At 35.1% G+C, this 22,418-nt stretch overlaps 3 protein-coding genes across 3 annotated transcripts; 1 reads left to right on the top strand and 2 right to left on the bottom strand.

Moving 5' to 3' along the window:
- The first annotated feature begins 1,852 nt into the window (after positions 1 to 1,852).
- Positions 1,853 to 3,459, top strand: LOC141691542 (putative F-box protein At2g36090). Its single transcript, XM_074496272.1, has 3 exons — positions 1,853 to 2,731; positions 2,877 to 2,927; positions 3,364 to 3,459. Exons 1-3 carry the CDS (start codon positions 1,853 to 1,855, stop codon positions 3,457 to 3,459), a joined length of 1,026 nt encoding a protein of 341 aa, XP_074352373.1.
- Positions 3,460 to 4,234: 775 nt separating this feature from the next.
- Positions 4,235 to 7,106, bottom strand: LOC141691541 (isoeugenol synthase 1-like). Its single transcript, XM_074496271.1, has 5 exons — positions 6,912 to 7,106; positions 6,562 to 6,696; positions 6,186 to 6,417; positions 5,853 to 6,056; positions 4,235 to 4,434 (listed from the first exon to the last, which is right to left on the bottom strand). The coding sequence occupies exons 1-5, from the start codon at positions 7,104 to 7,106 to the stop codon at positions 4,235 to 4,237; spliced, it is 966 nt and encodes a 321-aa protein (XP_074352372.1).
- A 4,430-nt stretch (positions 7,107 to 11,536) lies between these two features.
- On the bottom strand, positions 11,537 to 12,100 carry LOC141691540 (uncharacterized). The gene has a single exon (XM_074496270.1). The coding sequence runs from the start codon at positions 12,098 to 12,100 to the stop codon at positions 11,537 to 11,539; it is 564 nt and encodes a 187-aa protein (XP_074352371.1).
- Between the last annotated feature and the right edge of the window lie 10,318 nt (positions 12,101 to 22,418).

The raw sequence follows: 22,418 nt of genomic DNA, 5'->3' as shown, positions 1-22,418 counted from the left end.
TATGTTGTTAGACCAGAGATTTTAAATCAAAAATTTGAATTTTATTATAAAATTCAAGCTCTTATCTTACTAAATCTGAAAGCTAAAATGAAAATTTGTAATAGATTTTTTGAGTTTTGTGGAACAAATTTCGATTTTATTAAAAAAGGTAAATAAAAGGAGGAGATGGAGATGAATATGAAAATAGAAATGGTGAAAAAAAGGTAGGACGGCTCGGATTAGAAGAAGAAGGTAGGGCGGCTGAAAACAATGAAGGCAGGCAATCAAACACACAAATAATAACTTAAACAGAACCATACGGAAAAAACCCAAAATTCAAAAATCATGGTATAACACCAAATTTTAATATGTTGTTAGACCAGAGATTTTGAATCCAAAAATTAAATTTTATTATAAAATCCAAGCACTTATCTTAGTAAATCTAATAAGTAAAGTAAAGAATTGTAATAGATTTTTTTGAGTTTTGTGGAACAAATTTCGATTTTATTAAAAAAAATAAACAAAAGGAGTAGATGGAGATGAATTGAAAATAGAGATGGGTAGGAAGGGTGAAAAAAAAGGGACTAGGATTATAAGATGGCAGGGCGCTAACTCTCATGCCAGAGATGAAGTAAATATATTAAGAGAAGTACGATTTAAATTTAAATCCTTTTATTTTGAAGAAAGATGTGCCCGATATTAATGATACAATGTGTTATCTCATAATCAAAACTAAAGATCCTATTTAGATACAGTTTAAAAAAAAATTGGGAAAAATATGATGAGTAAATCGAAATTTCCAATTTCGAAAATAATTTTAAGAACACTAAGGTGAAAATCAAATATGTAATGCATAAACATCATTGTCATTAATTAACACAGAATGCTGATTTCTTTTCGTGAGTCCTGTAAAATAACTTTACTATTTCGTATTTAACTTTTGTGCAGTTAAAACGATCAAAATTTGATAAAATTTATTAATAATTAAATAAATGAAATTTAATATATATGGGGTTTTCTACTAAGACTAATATTTTATAGACGATGTAATTGTAACAATTTAAATGTTAAGGATTTTTTTTAAAAAAAATACATTTATCTGGAAGTACAGTTTCTCAAGCCCGTTCTCTCTGTGCATTTTGTTTATCTTTATATTTTTTCAAGATTTGCAGGCAAGTTATGTGGTTGCAAACTGCTACCTCCGTCCCCTTTATTTCTTTATAATTTTTTTTATATGTTTATGACACGTATTTTAAGACAATTATAAATTATAATTCTGTAAACTATTTTAAAAATTTTTCTTTTTTATATAAAAGTTTGAACATTATATTTTTATTTAAAAGAAAAAAAATTTATAAAAAATTATACAACTACATTTATTAAAAATATTACAGTACATACTGAGCCTCGAGGGGGACGGAGGAAGTATTCGTTAAATTGGAATAGCAACAAAATCTTGTATGCATTAAAAATGTTCGTTATGTGTTGTTGAAAATCTGTGATGAATGAAATCAAACTATAACCAGAGATCACAAAGAGATAATTACCTCTAGTACTTGAGCAATATATATAATCGCACTCAAATCCATATATCAATTTGAAAGCAAAAAACCTGAAGATTCTAGATGGAGATAAAATATACGGAGTATGTACTTATTAGCACATGCAAACAAGTTAATTAATAATCCTTTCTTATTTCACAGACAATCTTAACTCTCATATTTCATTATTAGGACGGTGTGATCTATAAGCATAAACACTATTCCGCCGCCCCCATGCCAAACCCGTGGTCTATACCAACATGGCCTATATATAAAGGCTCGGCTCATTAATTTGTGTACTATCCCTTCACAAATTACTGTATTGTAAAAATATGGCATCAAATGTTACAAGCACAAAGATTACTGATATCCATCCAGAGATCATATTCACCCATATCTTAACTCAAATCGATCACTCATCTCTAGCCTCACTTGCCCTAGTTTCCACAGAGTTGCATGAATTGTGCAGCCATGCAAGTGTCTGGACTAATATATGCAACTCCAAGTGGAAATCAACCAAATGTCTACTGCTGCAAAATGCAATCTCCTCCTTCCCTGGTGGTCACCGTTCATTTTTCTATGATTCGTATCCGATTCTTGAGATGGGCAATCAGTTCAAGTACTCTCGGTTCAATCGTCCTGATCGTACTCTAGTACTGCAGAGGCCAGAGCACCTGATATCAGCTGTGGACATACAGTTCAACAATAAAAATATTTACTCGAAAGTCAATGTCATAAACACTAGTACCGAATCTTTTGCTAGTTCAAGTTTCAAGGTCGAGGTGCTTGACCAAAAAGAATCCGTTAGGTTATCAATCAAGTGTGAAGATGATGAGGAGGACATTCATTTGTCTGATCTAAAAGAAAATATGACATTGAGTTGGATAATTATTGATCCAACTCAAAAACGGGCAGCCAACGTATCAAGTCAGCTGCCCGTCACAGTTAGGCGACATTGGATTGACGGTGACATAGAGGTAAAATATGCCATTGTAATGCCTCGTGATGGCGGTGCAGGCATGTCGGAGTTGGTGGAGATAAGAATAATAGTCATGCTAGAGTGGGACGAAGAAAAAACATACTTAAAGCTAAGGAAAGTATCTCTTCAAGTGCAGGACATGGAGTGTATTTGTTTGCTAGGCACAGAAAGTTTGAGTATATTGCAAAAAGCTATTGGGTATGGAACAAGAAAAAAAGCAAGGAGGGATGAGGTAATAGATAAATACAAGTCCTATGTGATTAAGAAAAGGGAAAGAAGAGAGGAAACACAAAAACGACAGCATAAAATAACAATATCCCCGCTATTTTTTGCTACATTTCTTGTCGCTTTGATAATATCGATGTTTTTTAAATTAGCTACATTATGGTGAAACCGGAGAGCCATTCACAAACATATGTGAGAATAAGGTTCGTAGAGGGTCCTGCCACCTGATCGATCTCTTTGATGTTTGTGTTAATTTGTATACCCCCAACTCAAATTTCATTTTACTTGTGAGTTATTTTTGTGCTGTTCAAGTTGGTTTGTTGCTTTAAATAAATAATTAAGCACAAAGTTTTTTCTATTTTTAGCTAAGAGTCTTGGGCATTTACATTATCCTTCTAGTTCACACCTATAACTCTATATAAACTATTACGCCACTAAAAATAACCAGTTCGTGCAATTTCTCACGATTCTTGCCATTGCTAAACAGGTAAATCTTACCGCTACCTGAGTTTCTTTACCACCTTGGTCAAAATGGTAGGAAATTACCGGAAGCAGATGACATTCATACATAATCCTTTTGTTCTATTGTAATTTCACCCACTGGTCAAGTGGGAAATGATATTTTCCTACTAATAATAGCTTGCTAAGAAAATATCTGTCAATGTCAACAAAAAGTTTGATGGGCACAGGCATGTAAGGAACCGATGTCCCTCTGGTCGACATGTTGGCTGGTGAAACCGTGCCTTGTGGCTAGGCGATCCTGGGTACACATTGATCCCTATGTTGTTTCCAGCAACATATTCCAGTCGTTTCAAAAACCGAAACATTAAAAGTGAAACCCGTAGTTAATGTTTCGATTGTTTGTAGGCCAAATTAGATCACGGGGCCGCCCTAACATATATATACCATCCAACTTCATATATATATTTACTAAAAGGGGTGAAAATTTTTTAGGACCTTTAAATGTAGGAGTCCTGGACGCAAGTTTTAATCCAGAGCTACCCATGTTTGACTGTGCTGACAAACACACGTGAATTCAAAGCTTATGAAGGCTCCAGGACTTAATGAAGAAACAAATATCGAGATCTTCAAGCCTTACCTTATTCTGATCGTTTAGAGGGCGATCACGGGGTGGGAGAAAAATAGCACCAAATTCTTTAGAGGCCGAGATAATTTTTTTAGTTCTTCAAAAAACTTTGGATTTACATATGTGCATACCTTGTTTCTTCCTAATTCTAGATCAAGTTGTAAGAGCCTGTTGTATTTTTATACTCACATATTAATATATTTACTGATAAGATTCGCGTTGACATTGTACATGAAGTTTCTTAGGATTGGATGAATGAATATTCCTTGAAAAAGTATACTGCACCTCGGTCACAAGCAAGTTTAAGTTACGTTAGTAACTACGGAATCGGCAAATCAAACGAGGCCTCAGTAATAACGATAAATTTTGATTAAGAAAAAACAAACTTAGGCGAGATACAAAGTATTGTGTCTTAGTAAATATTTACTCAAAAGATGAAAATACTGGTTTTGGTGGATCAACCATAAAGATATCAAGAACTTCATCAACTGTTGTATGCTTGTACTCTGGATAAAGCTTAACTACGTCCAAATCATTCTCTTTCAGTTCGTAATTCGTCTGTTCACCTTTCACGAAGATGCTATGAATAATGCCGTATGCCACGGCCTCCTGAATTGAAGGCGCTGCAATATAATTACTTCTGTTAATTATATTTCTATCTTTTTTCTTTTCTTATCATTTTAGATCCACAAAAATTAACTCTTAAGAGTTTTTTCAAAGAAAAATAAGTATTAGGAAAATGGAAAATGTTTGGTGCATGTACAAAATTTTATACAAAATGATCAATGTATTCATATCAACAAGTCTAACTAAAATATCAAACATCATCAATTGAGATGTCATGTACAACAATTACATACATCTAGCATTGTTCTAAGAAATTACATATCCCTCGATATTAAGTTTATAATAGTATTCAATATATATATATATATATATATATATTATATTTTGAATATTTTTATAAACTTATAATCTTGATGTAGATATAAATAGGGCATGAACCAGGAGAACAGTGGAAAACATGATTCTATCATAAAATTTGGATCACAATTGTAAAATTATATTTCGAAAAATATAAAATTCGATACTAATTTAGAATAATAAACAAAAATTGAAAAAAAATTAATTTTAAATTTGATTCACAGTAAAATAATTATGAATAAGTATGATTCTACGGTGATTCTATTAAACATTTCATTAAATTTCAATAATTTTTTAAATTAAAAAATTATGTAACTTCACTTTTTAACTTGATAATTAAAATTTATAATTATATATTATGAAAAAATAAATGAATAATTTATTATATATTTTTTTAAATAATGATTCTGCATGATTTTCTCAGTGAAGTGCTACCCAAATATAAATAATCTCAAATATATTATTTTCATTATCACATACTCAATTTCAGTAAGAAGTAACGATATATGTACATATTGAAATAATGAACAATTATATATATTTGACTTTTAAGAGCAACTCTAATAGAGCCTGGCATGTTTTTTAAAATTATTATTATAAAAATAAATCCCAGTGTTTTACAATTTTTGATTGTATGCATGTCAACTTCAACAACATTCCTTACAAGTGTATCCTAATAATATTTTAATATTATATTTGAACTCTAGTTATGCTTGAACTCCAGTTATGCATTTGATAAAGAGAATGAGAGATAAATAAATTTTTTATTATTAAAATAAAGGTAAGGAATCACTAATGGTAATGATAACTTTTTAAGAAAGCATGGGGTTGGAGCTCTATTTTATACGAGATTTCTTAAATTTTAGTCTAAAATCTTGAATAACTCGTTGGTGTTGCTCTAAGTGATCAACACAGTTTGACGGAAAATCACATCTTTTTATAAAATTGAGAAAAATTATATTATTGAAATTTATTTAAGTTTACATTAACGTGTAATTTTCAGTAATTCAAAATTATAAAATAATAAATTTTAATTCAATTAAAGTTAAATCAAATAAACTAATAAGATTTGAAACAAAACTATTAGTTTGGGAAGGGCGAGGGAGTAGTATTATACACTGAGAGAGCTTGATGATCTCTTCCTCGGAGACGTAGGTCCTTTCCATGGCACGTCCAGTTTTTTTCTCCCAGCATGAAATCAATTCTAATTGACTGATCACATTTTTGGGTAGCCTGTAGATAACTAAACCATTTTCTGCTCGGGGATCTGTTGCGACTTTCACAGTATATTCAGCTACATCTTTTTCGTAATTAAACGCAACTACATTAAGAAAGAATGTATCGGTTAAATTCAAAGAAAAAAAAAATATAATATGCACACTGACTGCACACCCAGTTGTATTGCTTAAACATGATCACAGCTCGAAAATAAAGAGTTCAAGAGACTTACACTTGGTTTCACCAGTCCCATAGACGGTAACGTTGTGGTTTTTTTCATCACAAGGATGAAGGAAAAAATTAACAAAATATGCGCCCAAGCAATTTGCAGAAACATAAGTATACGGCACTCCAGATTTTTCAGCTGCCCTTCGAATTTTTCTTTTCTTCTCGCAACATGCTTCAAACGACGGAAGTGGACTTACTCTATCAACCTCGTTTCCAAATTCCGATGGAACAAACCTCTGACATATATACAGAGAGAGCTAAGTGAAGGGATCATAAATTATTTCATTTTAGGTGGATGGTCAGGGACAAACTTATGTTTATAGCATATTGTACCGCGGTACATATAAATATGAGACAGATAGTAGCATATAATAAATCACCTTAATGTTGCCAGCCTTCTTCATGGCTTCTATTATTTTAAGCTGTTCCATGTATAAAGGTACTCCCAGTGTTACAATTACAGTATCTACTTGACGGAGTACCTCCACAAGCTTTGCATGATTATTCAGTTCTCCCTGTATATATATGTGCGAGTTTACCATAAATTGTTTTCGAAACAAATCATTTCAAAACATATAATCATTCAAATATACTAAAATTGAGTTCTCGAACTTTCAAATGAACTTTAAACGACACAATTTTATTGTCGCAAGGAGCATTTATGGCTGAACTAGCGTAAAATTTATGTCCTAAGCCATATGTGTTGTAGTGAACTGAAGCAGGTACGTACCTGAAATATGGTGACTCCCATGGCACGATATTTCTTGAGGAGGGCGAGTTTTATAAGATCCCCAGGTTTCGTAGGGCGAACATAGACAAATGTTTGATGACCAGCTGACACGCTTGCCTTCACAACATACTGACCCAAGTATCCTGTTCCGCCAAATACCAATATCTTGCTCATCGTCTTCTGAATAACACCCATTCTCACCCCTTCAAAAAATTATCTTTTACTGATACTACTGATAATAATATCGGTTATGGTTCGTTGACGTACGGTTATCGAATCTATTTATACACATTCGTAAGTATGAAAAATGATTAAATTGGCAAAAATATTCGTCCGAATAGGTAGACAAAAATGTTAGTCCTAAGATGTAGAGACAAAAATGTTTTAATATGGCTAGGTCAAAATTCTAAAAGCCGAAATATTAACAACTAGCTAGTATAGGAATTAATACACAGCCGACCAGTAGCTCTAAGATAAGTAAAGAAATTAGACTTGGCAGCAGAACCATACACATTTGGAAACAAAAGTCAGCAGAGTAGCTGTATACCTGACTATGGAATCTGCGAATAAGATAAGGCATGTGTTAAGTACATATTTCTGGCGATGTAAGAACGTCCTTCGTTCTTCCGAGAACAGCTTTCGGCTTAGACCTGAAAGAAAAAAAAATGTGAGAGATTATTTACCTGATTCACCTCCGATGTGAGAATTAGTAATCTGGATACAAAAATAGGTTTGAAAATATAAGAAAGTAGAGAGAGTTTTGTGTGTATAGAGTTGTCAATTGTCCTTTTTTTACATTACTTGGGTACTTATACTTAGACCTGTAGTTAATGTTCCTCCGTTATGCGAAAAATGTGGACGAACGTTGAAGGAGAAAAAATGGGGGTAGCCGTTTTGATTCTGTATTTTCGAACGACTGATTTAAAGCTACGTGGACCTTCGGTTAATGGTCCCAAAAGTGACGGGCCTTCATTCATTGGGTATTATTGGGCCTAAACCTAACATGTCCCTGTCTTTCAGCTGACTTATCGGTCGGTCGAGAGACATTCAATTTTGGCCCATTTTCGGGTGAAAAACCCTAGGGCATTCCTTTTGTCTTTGTATTAATCTGTACATATACGTAGCGGTTTTGTGGGGAAGTGGGAATGTCATGATGATAGTTGTCCCACGTCAAGATCCACGACCTCATCGTGACCTTTGAATCTTAACCATCTGTCATTTGGTCCGTTGATTTCAAAATGCCCAGAGACGGTTTTGGCACCTAAACGTCTGGTTCTTGGGCGCCTGTATAGATATCCCATCAATACTTGGGTTATCTCACAAACAATAAACACTTCCAATAGTTTTTCTTCTTTTTGCAGAAATCTTTTTCACAGATCAGGAACTAACACCAAGACGGATAGCGTCAACTTTGTCTTCCCAGATCATCCCATTTCCCTTGAACAACACCTCGAAATCAGTAAGTGATGTTTTTAATTTCGCTCTTTTAAGTTATTTTCTGCATTACATGTTTGTTTCAATTTTTGAGTTTGGTGTTTTTTTTTTGATATTTTTCTTCCCTATTTCTCACGGGGTGCTTTTCTGGTGTCTTTTTTGGGCTTTCTTTTCTTTTCTTTTTTCCTTCTGGGGTGCCTACTGAGTATAAAGATGGCATGCGAGGTGTTCTTGAGTAAGAACTTCCTTCAGGGGGATCTTGCTTTAGAACATCCTTCAGGAACCGACTCTGGGCACCTGCTAGTCTTTTGTGTATGCCTGGTGGGTTTAAAGATGGCACGCGAGGCATTTTAGGGCAAGAACTTCCTTCATATATTCTTGCCTTAACACGTCTCACGGGAGCCGACCCAGGGCATTTTTTGTGATGTCTAAGAGTCATTCGTTCGGTCCTGGGACATGTACTCATCCTGTTTTTTATCTTTTATTTTTTTTATTCATCCGAATACATGGACTAATTAATCTCCTAATTTTTGAATACAGGGACATGGACCGATCGAACACCTTAGCGGGGACTTCCACTTCTCAATCCGAATTAACAGCGCGAAGGCTCTTTAGTTCGGTTGCTTCGTACTCCGCGACCAACAACCGTTCATAATTGTCTGAAGAGAAAGTGGGGAATATGTATGCCAAGTATTCGATCCCTCGAGGTTACTTCTGATTGTACCCTGTGGAGGCTCACGAAAGGATCTACGACACTCCACCCGTGTCCAAAGGGTACAGTGATCGTGTAGTGGGCATATCCGAAGCTTCCTTTATATGCGGCTTTCGGGCGCACCTGCTAAAGATTGTGAAGCGTTTCTTTCAACATATGGGTATTTTTTTGGGATAGATGAATCTGAATGGATTCATCCATATTAGTTGTTTCCATAACCGATGCCTTCACGAAATGATATAGCTGCTCACCCAGATCTTTTAATTCTACTATGACTTCCGAAAGAACCTGCAGATCCCGGGTTTTACAATATTTCCCGAATGGCTGGTCTGGCAGATTGGACGGCTAGCAACTTAAGCAACAAAATCGCCCATACCCACTGGTGCTTTATCAGTGGGTCGAAGCTTGCCGAGTTCTCGGTATGGTGTGAGGTCGACCTTACCAAGCTTTTACTGCCCAATCTGAGCGATGCGGAGAAAGAACTTATACCGCCTTGATCAGTGCTAAGGTGAACAAACTCACCGCCAAAGCGTATCAGGACAAGGACCGGTTGCTTAGTTTGTGGGGGTAGGGGTAACTGTTTTTCTTCCTTCATCTTTTTTATATTCGTATAACTGACTCCTTTCTTCTCCCTTCCACGTATTTTATGTACTTGGTGATTTTAACAGTTTGTTTTATTCTTCCTTCTGGTTTCCTTTTTCAGTGTCTTCAAGGGAAATTTAATAGAGAGAAAGAAGCTGAAGGCCGCCGAGAATAGGGCAGTCGGAGAGGCTGTAAAGCTGAAAGGAAAGGATCCTTCGGGCGAGAGAGACCAGGTGGAGAGGGAGATGAAAGGTGGAAAACAAAAACCCTACTTCGGTCGAGACTGTGGATGTCCCAGTGGGCCAGGATGAAAATCTGGAACAAGTGAAAAAATGACAGAGATGCCGAGATGGGATTATTCAAACGTACGTCCCTGACTGGGGCGTATTGACGAGTGATCACACGCTCTACCCGGCCATGAAGGCCACGAAGGAGGTGGCTTCTAACCTCTTCCATGGGCTTCAGCTTCCGGAGGATCGTTCGCTCTTCGCCTCGCCGATGGAAGCTTGTACGGAGCTGATGTGTTTCCTCTCCCTGGTAAATGTCAATTTTTTATATTTCATTCATCTTTCAATTATTCCACTTGTTGTCCTTTTATCATTTAGATTGACCGATTCCTTGCCTTTTGATTTGTTTGGCAGGCTACTCCTTGGGTCGCTGCTGTTGCGGACAAGTTGCAGGACATGCAGGGCCGAATGGCCAAGACGGAAGAGCTTGAGCAGAGGGCCACTGCTGCCGAGGAGGAGCTCGGGAGGGTTCAGCTGCAGAATGACACACTCAATGGCCAGACCACTATTTTGAAGGACGACAAGCGGACCTGTCGAAGGCGAACCGACGTATAAGTCATCGCAATTACAAGCTGAAGAAGTCCCGGAAGAAGTTTCGGAAGACGAAGAAGCAGTTGAACCTCACCAAAGAGCGCTGTTTCCAGTTCAAGGCTGACTATATCTTGGAGAAGGCCCATGGGGTTCGATGGGATCATAAGGAGCTTCTGGATGAACACCTTGAGTCGGGTCACGGTGGATGCCCCTCCAGAGGTTTCTTCGGGTAAGGACGAAGAGCTTTCGGATCCGGAGCCTCAATCCTAAATATGGTCTAGTAATTTTTTAATTCTTGCTAAATACCACCGCCTTCGGGATTATTTAACTTTATCTGACTTTGGGCGTATTAACTGTAACTGCCTTTGGGCGCACTCTTTGGGGCCTTCGTGCCGTTAATTTATTTACATTTTTTGTTTTACCTTAGCATTTTTCATACTCGTCATATATATTTTGAATTGCATCTTCAGCTTAGACTTTGCCTTAGCAATATATTCTTTGATACACTTCTGCCCCCAGTGTTAAGGGATAAGGGCTTTTCCTTCGGAAGAACACATGTTTAACTTGCCTTATTCCATAGGGTATCCCTTGTGTCTTTAAAACTTGAAAAATGACGAGGGAAGAAATTTTCTTCTTCGAAATTATCCCTAAAATGTGTTCGCTCATCTCTTCATTTCAAGGGAAGAAGGGTTTATCTTATTTGGGACTGCCCCTAGATAAAGCCTCATTCGTTCCTTCAGTTTAATAAATCACTTGTAAAATGTTAGTAAATGTTTAAGTTAAAGAATGAAGGATAATATCTTCTTCAGGATTGCCCCTAGATATTTTTTATTCGCTCCTTTGTGCTATTGAAGATTTATGCTAAGTAGGACGAAGGTAATCTTAAGGTGAATGACATTACGTCTATAGGATTGCCCCTATATAACGTTCATTCGCCTCTCATTGTAGACAATTAAACGTGGGCATACAAAGGGTTTATCTTCTTCGGGATGGCCCCTAAATAATACTCATTCGTCCGCTCAACATATTTTGATTATTCCTAAGTAATAAGTAGTACGAGTGGAGTGCATTTTTATTACTCATTCGTCTATTAAACTTGCGATTTTAGGAATGAATACAATAGGAAAGTACAATGAGAAAGTGCAAGAAATTTTCTTACCTGTAGAATTCTCGAAGGCGACTAGCATGCCAAGTGTTTTTATCATTTCTCCAGCCAGTGTTTCCAACTTGTAGGTTCCTGAACGAACAAACTCTATCACCTTGTAAGGCCCTTCCCTGTTTGGTTGAATCTTTCCTTGCTTCATTGGCATAGATATAACTACCTCACTCTCCCTTCGGACGAAGTCCCCAATACTGAAAGACCTTTTCTTTATGCCCGAATCATAGTGTTGCGCGGCCTGCAGCAAATATTTTACATTCCTTTGGTGAACCACTTCTCTTTCTTCTTCTAGAAGGTCCACGTTTGCTCTAAGGCCAAAGTTGTTGATTTTTACATTATAGACCTCCGTTCGGTATAATTCCAAGCCCACTTCCACTGTGAACAAGTCATATGTCCCATAGGCCATCCTAAAGGGGGTTTCTCCTGTACATGACCTATGTGTTGCTCGGTAAGCCCAAAAAACCCAGGGCAACTCCTCTCCCATATTACTTTGGCTTCGCCCAATCTCTTCTTGATACTTTGGAAATTATCTTATTGGCTGCTTCAACTGCCCCATTGCCTTGGGGATGAGCGATCGAATGAAACTTCTGTTGAAGCCCGAAGTGATAGAGGAATTTTCTGAACTTGTTCTCCATAAATTGTGTGCCGTTGTTAGAGACACATACCTTCAGGATTCCGAACCTTAATATGATTTGCTCGAGAAATAACTTTTTTGTTGCTTCTTCGGTTATGGTAGATAGTGGCTTGACTTCTACCCACTTTATTATTTAGTCGATGGCGATGATGCAGTACTTTGCCTACTTCGTTCTGGTAGGTAGAATTCTCACAATATCTACAACTCACGTTGAAAAAGGTATGGGTCTAAGAACGAAAGACATATCTTCTGGAGGCTGCTTTGGGACTATCGCGAACAGTTGGCACTGTTTACACTTCTTAGCATATTTGCTTGCATCTTCTCACAAAGTCGGTCAAAAGAATTCTTGTCAAAGGATCTTAAAGGTTAAAGACCGACCGGCCAGATGTTCTCCGCAGATTCTCTCGTGTATTGCTTCTTAAGCCTAGTTCTTCAGAATTCAAACACCTTAATAGGGGTTGAGTGGCGGATCGATCGGCGATATAGATTTATGTTGACAATGGTGTAGCTTGCTGCTCTATATTTAATTTTAGAGCTTCCCTATCGAGGGGGAGGATTTCTTTCTCCAAATAATTTCAAATGGGGGTCATCAAGTTTGCCTCTTGGTGTATTTCTAAGCAATCATTTTTTGATTGAAGGTGTTTTGACTTCAGTTAGATAGATAAAGCCAGTTAAGCTTTGTGTTTTAACCGAAGCTAGTCTTGAGAGGGAATCCGCCCGACTGTTATTCTCTCTTCATATTTGACTTAATTCTAGGGATGTTTCTTGTACCTTCATTCGGGGATCCCTTTTCTCGTACTCCCCCGAGAAGTGTTTGACCATCAGCATGAAGTCACTCAATACCCTTACGTGCTTCGCTTCAAGTCTTTTGGCTAGTTCCATTCTGGACAAATGAGCCTCATTGTTGGTGAGTGGAAAGTTGAACCGAATGGCTTGGCAGATCTCAAATCCGTCGGGATGGGAAAGGATCAGTCCTACTCCACATTTCTTCCCAGCGATTATACCATCAATAAAAACTATCCATTTCCCAGGAGTTCGAACGAGTTGTTCCTCAGGTGTGAGATCCTTCGGTCCTGAAAAGGTGCATTTGACCATAAAGTTTGCCAGTACTTGGGCCTTAGTTATCGTTCGAAGGACATACTCAAGGTCGTATTCACCAAGCTCGATAGACCAGGTTACGACCGTCCCCGAAGCCTCTGGCCTTGTCAAAATTTTCTTCAACAGTTGATCGGTGACTATTTACGCTGGTTCGGATTTGAAAAGCAATGTCATAATTTTCAGGAGACCATGATTAGCCCATATGTGAACTTCTCAATATTATGGTATCTTGTTTCTGCATCCTTCAGCACATGAAAGACATAGAAGACAGGATGCTGATTTTCTTCATGATTCTTAACTGGGAACAACTCCAAAATTTCGGTCGGACACGGCCAGACAGAGCTGAAGGGCTCGGGTTGCACATTAGGGTAATGCTTACCCATCTTGGGACCTAAGCCAGGCATGTCTTCTGGCCCCCAGGAGAACACATCATGGTATTTCTGAACAATTGAAATGACCTTCTCTTTCAGCTCTTTCTCATTGTTCTTCTCAATGCGCATCATTTTACCCAAATGACCAACATATAATTCTACCTCTTCAACTTATACGGTTGGTTCGGCTATTGGACTTGTAAGGTCTGCCCCAAATTTCTCCAGTTCAATATTGAGGGTCTGTCGGGTGCCACTTGGTTCAGCTTCGCCCCTTTTCTTTTTCCCAATTTTATGCGGTCCTTCGTATGACTGATCATTTTCCAGATCTTCTAACATGTCTATTCTGACAGTTTTTTGGTCACCCCGCATTTCCCCTACTCCCTTCTCCTTTGGGAATTTTAGTTTGACTTGGAGAATAGATTTCACAGCTTCGAAGGTAGACTGAAAAGGTCTCCTCATAATGGCATTATACATACTGTTAATCCAAACCATATAGAACTTTACTGGTTTTGCAACAGTATATTATTGTTTACCAAGGAGAACTGGAAGAGTGATCGTACCTTCGAACTGGATTGGGTGCCCACCGAAGGCATAGAGAGGAGCTTCGTCACAAGGTTTCAGTTGTTCTCCTGCTAGATTCATCTTGCAGTAAGTCTTGTAAAATAAGATGTTGGGTGAACTACTAGTGTCAACAAGCACTTTCCATATTTTATTTTCCCTGATAAGAGGATTGATGATGAGAGGGTCTTCGTGTCGATGGATCACATCTTCATAATCCTCAGTACTGAATGTCATCAGCATGTTGGGCTTTGCCAGGTTAAATTGGTATAGATTATACACTTGCATGGCATACTTTTTCTTTGAAGTCTTGCTGTCGCGATCCAACACACTTCCCCTCGAAATGGTCTTCACTTCGCCCCTGATCCTATCTCTTATTTCAGGATCTTCAACTTTAGGTTCTTCCTGATTATCCTTCGGCCCCAATCTGTCCCTCAGATCCCGTATGAACTGATCCAGTTCGCCTTCTTTGATAATTCGCTTGATTAGCTTCTTGAGGTGGTAGAACTCATCATTATTGTGCCCTTTTTCTCTGTGTTAGTCACAGTACTTATCAGGATTCTTCTTATGATTTGGGACCTTCATTTTGGCTGGTCGAACAAATTCTAGCTTCACTTTGATCTCATGGAGAATCTTGGAGATTGGTGCGTTCAAGGTAGTAAAGACAACCAAATCTCTATCTCGACGTTGTTCAACACCACGGTCTGTCTCTTTCTTACTATCCTTTCTGTGATCCCCTTGGTCACTAGAGGTCCTCGACTAGTCGGACTTTTCGGTTCGCTTGGAATGATCATCCCTTCGGGAGTCTTTGTAACCCCCAATACTTTCCCTTTTTCTCCAGATATTTTCTCCCCTCACATAAATATCATTGAGGGACTTGTGGGGAAAATGATAAAGAGAAGAGCGAATAATTTTACCTTTGTAGGGTTCTAGCCCCGCCGTGAGGAAGCCCGTTGCTTTGACTTTATCCTGGTTGGTGACAATTCCAGCTTCTTCCTTAAACCGAGTAGATAATTATCAAGTTCTTCGTTCGCCCTCAACCTGCAATGAACCAGTGCTTTGGTATCTTTCTCCTTCCAAGACAGATGGGACTAATACTTCAAAAATTTCCTCTTCAACTACTCATACAAACCAATGGATCTTGGTCTGAGGGATTTGTACCACATCGAGGCTGATCCATTCATGTATATTTTGAATATCTTATAGAGCATGATGTCGTTATGGCCCATCCCTATCATCATTAATTCGTACTTTTCACAATGGTCTTCCGGATCGTTCTTTCCATTGAACTCACTCATCTTCAGGAACTGCCTCTCCACGCCCCCAGGAGGTCGATACTGCTCAATTTCCTCCGTCACAATCAGTTCTCGGTCGACCCTTCTGTCACCGAACATAGCTTTCTCCATCCTACTTAACCTGATTTAGGACCCTTCAGGTTTCTCGTCCAAATCAGATGAATAGTAGGTTCTTTGTTCATTTCCTTTTGAGGTTCGAATCAGAGAAACTCATCTTCTTCGTTTTATCCCCTTCGATCTTTACTCGCCACCGTATCATCAACCTCTAATGCTTTGCGAAGCACTTTCTCCTGTAGCTCAGTTTCTTCTCTCTAGAGCTGTAGAGCTTTCAATCGGAGTACATCCGCCTCCCTTCGTTTCACCCTGACCTCTGCCTCTTTCTCAATCTGTTCATTCTGTTTATCCTTTCCATTTTCAGTAGCTAACTTGTCGGTCTTGATTTTAAGCAACAAGGCTTCTTCTTCGGGGAGTCAGTTTGAGCACTCCATCAGTGTCAACCAACGACTATTTTGATGTCTGTCATCCATCATAAGGAGGGAAACCGGGAAGTATCAAATTATTGGCTGTGTTCGTCATTCTCCCAGCAACTCGTAACAATTTTCATTTTTCCCACAGATAGCGCCAAATATTACGCCCTGATTTCTGACAATGTAAGAACGTCCTTCGGGCATCCAAGAACAGTTTTTGACTTAGACCTAAAAGGGAAAAGAATATGAGGGATTGTTCCCCCGATTTACCTGTGGTGTGAGAATCAGTAACCTAGATGTAAAAGTAGGTTTGAGAATAAAATAAAGTAGAGAAAGTTTTGTGTGTAGAGGGTTGTTAATTGTCTTGTTTTTTACATTCCTTGAGGTACTTATACTCAGACATGCAGTTAATATTCATTCGTTATGCGAAGAATATGAACGAACATTGGAGGAGAGAAATGGGGGCACCCGTTTTGATTCTGTATTTTCGAATGGCTGATTGAAAGCTATATGGGCCGCCCAATGATCCTAAAGGTCGATGGGCCTTCGTTCATTGGGTCTTCTTGGGCCTATAACTAGCAACATGAAAATTATTGAATAAATTAATTACACATTCGTGGGTTTGGTATTCATATGGTTGTTTGATAAGCGGGGTGAGATTTGAGACAGAGGTGATCCCTGAACTTTTAATAAAATAAGTAGGGCTGAGCATCGGTTGGTTTGGGCGGTTTGGAAGGTCCAAACCGAACCAAACCGAAATTAGTGGTTACCCTAAAATCCAATCCGAAACCAAACCGTTATGTGAAAAAACCAAACCAAACCAATCCATTTGAAACGGTTCGATTCGGTTTGGTTTCGGTTTAAACCGTTTTTCCTATAAAACAAAGTTAGAAATTAAATTAAACTTGAAATTGTAAATGAGAATTGAAATTTTGTACCATATTATTGAATTATATTTTCTATTATAATCATATTCAAAAAGAATATATATAAAAATAATGACTTTGAAAAATAAAAAAGGCAAGAAGATGAACAAAAAAGATGTGACCAATTCTTATGCTTTTATTGAATAAAAATAAAAATAGTGAAAATACAACACATACATGAATATTTATATCTTAGAATAAAATATATTATGATTAGTTCTTTTATATGTTTTAGTTTACACATATGTTGTACATAATAATTTTATTATTAATTGCACTTTACTAATATATTTAAATATTCGGTTCGGTTCGGTTATATCGGTCGGTTTGGAGGTAAAAACCGAAACCAAACCGAAAAAATTCGGTTTTTAAAATGACAATCCGTAACCGAACCAAACCGTTAGTAAACCGTAAAATTCGGTTTGGTCGGTTTGGATTGGGCGGTTTCGGTCGGTTTGGATAATTTATGCTCAGCCCTAAAAATAAGTATTATAATGGCCTTATTTGGTTTTCTATAATTCAACCCCAACTTGCCGTACCTCGGATTTAAAATTTGTTATAAGATTTGATGGATTTAAATTACTCATCCTGTTATAAAATATAATATAAAATAGAGAGATAAAGAGTAAAAAGATTTTGAGAGGGAAAGATGATAATTTCATATATTGATAAAGTTTTTCATTTTTAAGAATAATGCATATTTATAGGTTTTACATTACAAGAAACTTGAATGATACAAATCTAGAAATCAGAAACTAAAAGTCTTATACATGAAAGATCAGAGAGCATCCACATAATTTAATTATTTATACCACTGCCTCTTGGATGTTTGTTATATGAAACAACTAGCATGAAAACCGTACGAGGCATGAGTTATGTTCTAGTATAAATTTTAAGTCTCGAGATCTTGTGGTGTGTGTGACATTTATTATTCGATGATGAATGACGTACTTTAGTTATGTTGTTATCTGGTTACCGATGGAAATCATTCATGATTGAAATATTTTTGTGTTGGCAAAATGAGTAGTTTTGATACTAAATAGTTTACAAAATTTTGCATAATATTTATAAAAAGTATAAACCGACTTACTTGTATTGTATTTTTTATCAATATTTGTAAATTATAAGAGTTAAACACGATAATACGTGAACATAGATTACAAAATTGTTCGAAGAAATTCCATATTTACCCACACTATTACAAATACGTCAATACACATCGGTTTTAAGCCGATGTAAAAAAAATTCCGGCCGATGTCTTCGTGGGTGTAGAGAAAGGTACCCTCCTTTAACATTGGTTTTTAGCCGTTGTTAAAGACCACTTAGCACATCATTTTTTTAATAAAAACCGATGTATTTCACCTTAAATAAGGTGTTAATAGCTTTTTAATTGTGCATAATTAAGAGATTATAAGAAATTTAAACATATCATACACAGTGTGATTATAACCTGTTACATCATTTATTTCAGAAAAATGATGTTTATAATAACAATTCACATCATGCCCATAGTGAGCGATGTGAAAGAGCTATATAGACATCAGTTTCCTAAAAGATGTGATGTATATGTTGGTCATTTACAACAGTCGTCTAATGTGACCGATGTTAATGATTATAATAGATATCGGTGTATAACTGATGTAAAAAAAGATTGGCTTTTTTAATTAACAAAGACATCAGTTCAAAGCCGTAGTCTATTAGCTTTAACATCAATATGTAATTCCTCTATCCGATATTACTGATTATTACTTGCATCGGTTTTTGGCATAAAATAACACATTATAACTGTTGTTTTTTCTTATGATAGACATCGATTTGCACATTTTAATTGATGTGTTATATTTAAATATTCAATTAGCCAAATTAACAAATGAACGATACCAAAACTGAAATTCACCAATCATAAATCAAAACTTGCCAAAAATACAAAATACAAAAAACATTAAAGCTAACAAGCTCCAAAACTAGCACAAACATAAAAAAAAGTTAAACATTGCAAAGCGTCCATAATATGGTCGCATATATCTCAAAAGCATAATTAGCGCGTTAACGATCATTTCAACAATACTTTACATACTTCATCTTCCATAACTAGTCTAATTACGTAAATCATTTCTTACATATCCACAATCCATCCATAATTTATCCATATCAAAAAATAAGCAACATTACGTAGTAGCAGACTATAGAAGCAAATCAGGACTACAAGTACCAGATCAAGACTACAAGTACCAACAAAACCAAATATCACATAAATAACGAACAATTTATACACATAAATTCACAAAGATACACAAATTCATAAATAATCAGTCAAATGCACACACACGAATAAAAAGATGAAAAAATCAAATTCAATTAAAAATATACTTACAAATTTAGGGTTCAATTTGTGTAAAATAAGGCTCGATTCGTGTAAAACTTGGCTCGATTCGGGTTGTATAACACTTTTTAGGGCTGCATGTTCATCTTTCTTACTCGATTAAGAAGTTGTTTGAGGGTTTCCTAAATTAGGGCTTGTATCAGGCTGAGATAAAAGAGAGGCGAGAGGAGAGAGATGGAGATACACGAGAGAGAGAGAGAGAGAGAGAGAGAGAGAGAGAGAGGTGAGGTTGGGGAGAGTATGAGATGTGAGAGGAGAGAGTGAGATGTGAGAGGAGAGAGTGATAAGAAAAGGGGGGAACTAAAATTTTGTCTAAGTAAAATTACCCTCGTGTTTTTTTTTGTTCTAAAAGAGGGAGAACCCGTATTTTTTTTATTTTTTTATAAAGCAGTTCTAGACAACGGTCATGCCCTAAACCGATGTTAATAATAATTTTTAACATCGGTTTAAGCCCAACTGATGTCAAAAATATTTTTTACATCGGTTTTTTTTGTAACCGATGTAAAAGGGGCGATATCTATTCCAGTTTTTTTGTACTGCCAATTTATAAAAATAAAGTTTTTTTTCTAGCTCACATAGTTTCATCCATGCATAACAATTCTTGTATGAAATGTTTATTGGTACATGAAGCGGTTTTGGTTGAAAATGTGTATTGGTACATGATATTGAGTACATACCCACTAATATTGTTTTATACTATCATTGTTCGTGTTGTCAAGTTTTCTTCTCTATTTGTGCTTGTGTTGATGTGTCCCTAATGTTCTTTACCGATTTAACAGATGCAGGAATGTAGTTTGCAATTCACTAATGGTATGTGCTACTTAATAGTCTAATCTAACTTGCTCATTTTATATTAAATTTTAAAATAATATAATATAATTTGAATAAAATTATATATAAAAATATTGTGTTTAATTTTTTTTTGATAAGTTAGAATAATTAAAATATCAAATATTTCTTCAATCCGCGACACGTGAGCACACGTAACGCGTGTATGATTGGAAATACAAGATTAGGTAATTGTATGATCCGGTTGTCATATATAGTGGTTTATTTTTTTTATTATTATTATTTACCACTACTTTAAAATATTGTTAAGCCATATATTATATATCATTAATTCATATTTTAATTTGACATAATATATTATAATCTGAATTAAAAAATATAAAAATAATATTATGATATAAAAATTGTTAATAGATCATAATAATAATACCAAATATTATTTCAATCACGTGGCACACACATACACATACAATGTGTATGATCGAAAACACAATTGATGTATTTTTCAGTACAATTATTTATATATAATAAATTTCATTATTATTTCATTTTTATACTAAATAATAATTTAGAATTGTATAAAGAGACTCTATATGATACATAATATATATAACAATTCGAATCAATAATTATACAAATTGGATCAACATTAAAATATGTTAATATAAACACAATAATTAAAATACCAAATATTTCTTCATTCACGTGATTTGCACAAATTTATAATTTGTTTGATATAAAAAACAAATGAGTGATTTCCAACTGGTAAGAAAATGTCTAAATTAGTGTATATACTCAATTTAGAAAGCCCCAAATAATAATTAGTTTTTTTAAAAAAAGTAAGCACAATGATAAGTTGGTCACATTTACATATACATATAATTTGCATGATTTGAAACACATATGAGTGTTTGGCGTAGTAGTAAGGAGGTGTGCAATCAAGTATATAGACTCAAGTTTGAATCTTTTTAACTATAATTTTTTTAAAAAAATCGTAAGTATAGGGGTAGTTTGGAAATTTCAAACTGAATAGATTGTCTTAATATTTAGATGAAATAAAATATCTAATGAGTTAAAAGCCTCGTGTTGGGCTATCACGGGTCATTATCTAGCAATATTTCAGAATAAATACCGTATAAATTTTACAATTTTAGTTTATGCTGATTTTATTAGAAATAAAGTATATAGCCCCTAATAATTTAAAATAAAATGTACGATAAATGTTATTGGAAACAGCTTATTCTCAATCATTGTGTAACCCATTGACTAAATTCAATAGTAAAAAATTGCATTTAAGTTCAATAAAGCTCTAACACCTTTTGCGAAAAATGGTAAAATTTTGATTATTTTTTAATATTAAGCGGCATTTTGATGCTGAGTTCAAAATAATCTTAAATATATTAGTTCAAATAAACATTTGAAATAGTTATACTTGTAAGTACACTTAATTGTACTTCACTTATTTCATAATTGTTGAATTTTTTAACTTTTACAGTCTATTTAACTAAATAACTAAAATATAACATTTTAAACTTTTAGAATTAAATTACATATACTTTCTAAAAATATAAATTTTAATAATTATTTTGTATTATATATGTATCCAATTCAAATTTTCTTTTCATACAAATTTACTAAATAATTATTAATATCTAGTTAATAAATTTTAAATATCTATATATAACAATATGTATTACTAATTCCATTTCACTAAGTAGAAAGATTTAAAAATGTCTAGGTTGACTATGTACCATACATTACTAATTTATACTATATAACAATATAATGCAACGTAGTAAATATAAAAAGATTATTAAATGTTATTCATTAGTCACAATATAGATAATACCAAACATTAACTTCTTCAAGACACACAAGAATATGTAATATATATATATATATGATTGACATCACATATGATTGAGTGTCTTAGTGATATGATATTGTATAGAGTATTTGTAAGACTGAGATTCAATTCTTACTAAAAGCAATTTTTAATAAATGATAATTATAAGTACAATTTTAACATTTTAAGTTAAAAAAAATGTCTCATCATTTAAATTAAATAAAATGTCCCAACGGCGTCCTATATTGGGCTATTATATATATAATAGAATAGATGATAAATGTCTCATAATAATCTTGTCGGAAAACTCTATGGGTGAAAAATCTATTGAACGAACAAAGACATTATTTCATAATACGCACATGATGTTGCCTAATTGAAAACCTCACCATAAAAACTCTGTGAAAAAAAATCATGGTTCAAGAAAAAAATGCA

Source organism: Apium graveolens, chromosome 10 (assembly GCF_009905375.1).
Source record: "Apium graveolens cultivar Ventura chromosome 10, ASM990537v1, whole genome shotgun sequence".
Lineage (NCBI taxonomy): Eukaryota > Viridiplantae > Streptophyta > Magnoliopsida > Apiales > Apiaceae > Apium > Apium graveolens.
This window is presented reverse-complemented; position numbering and strand designations above follow the sequence as displayed.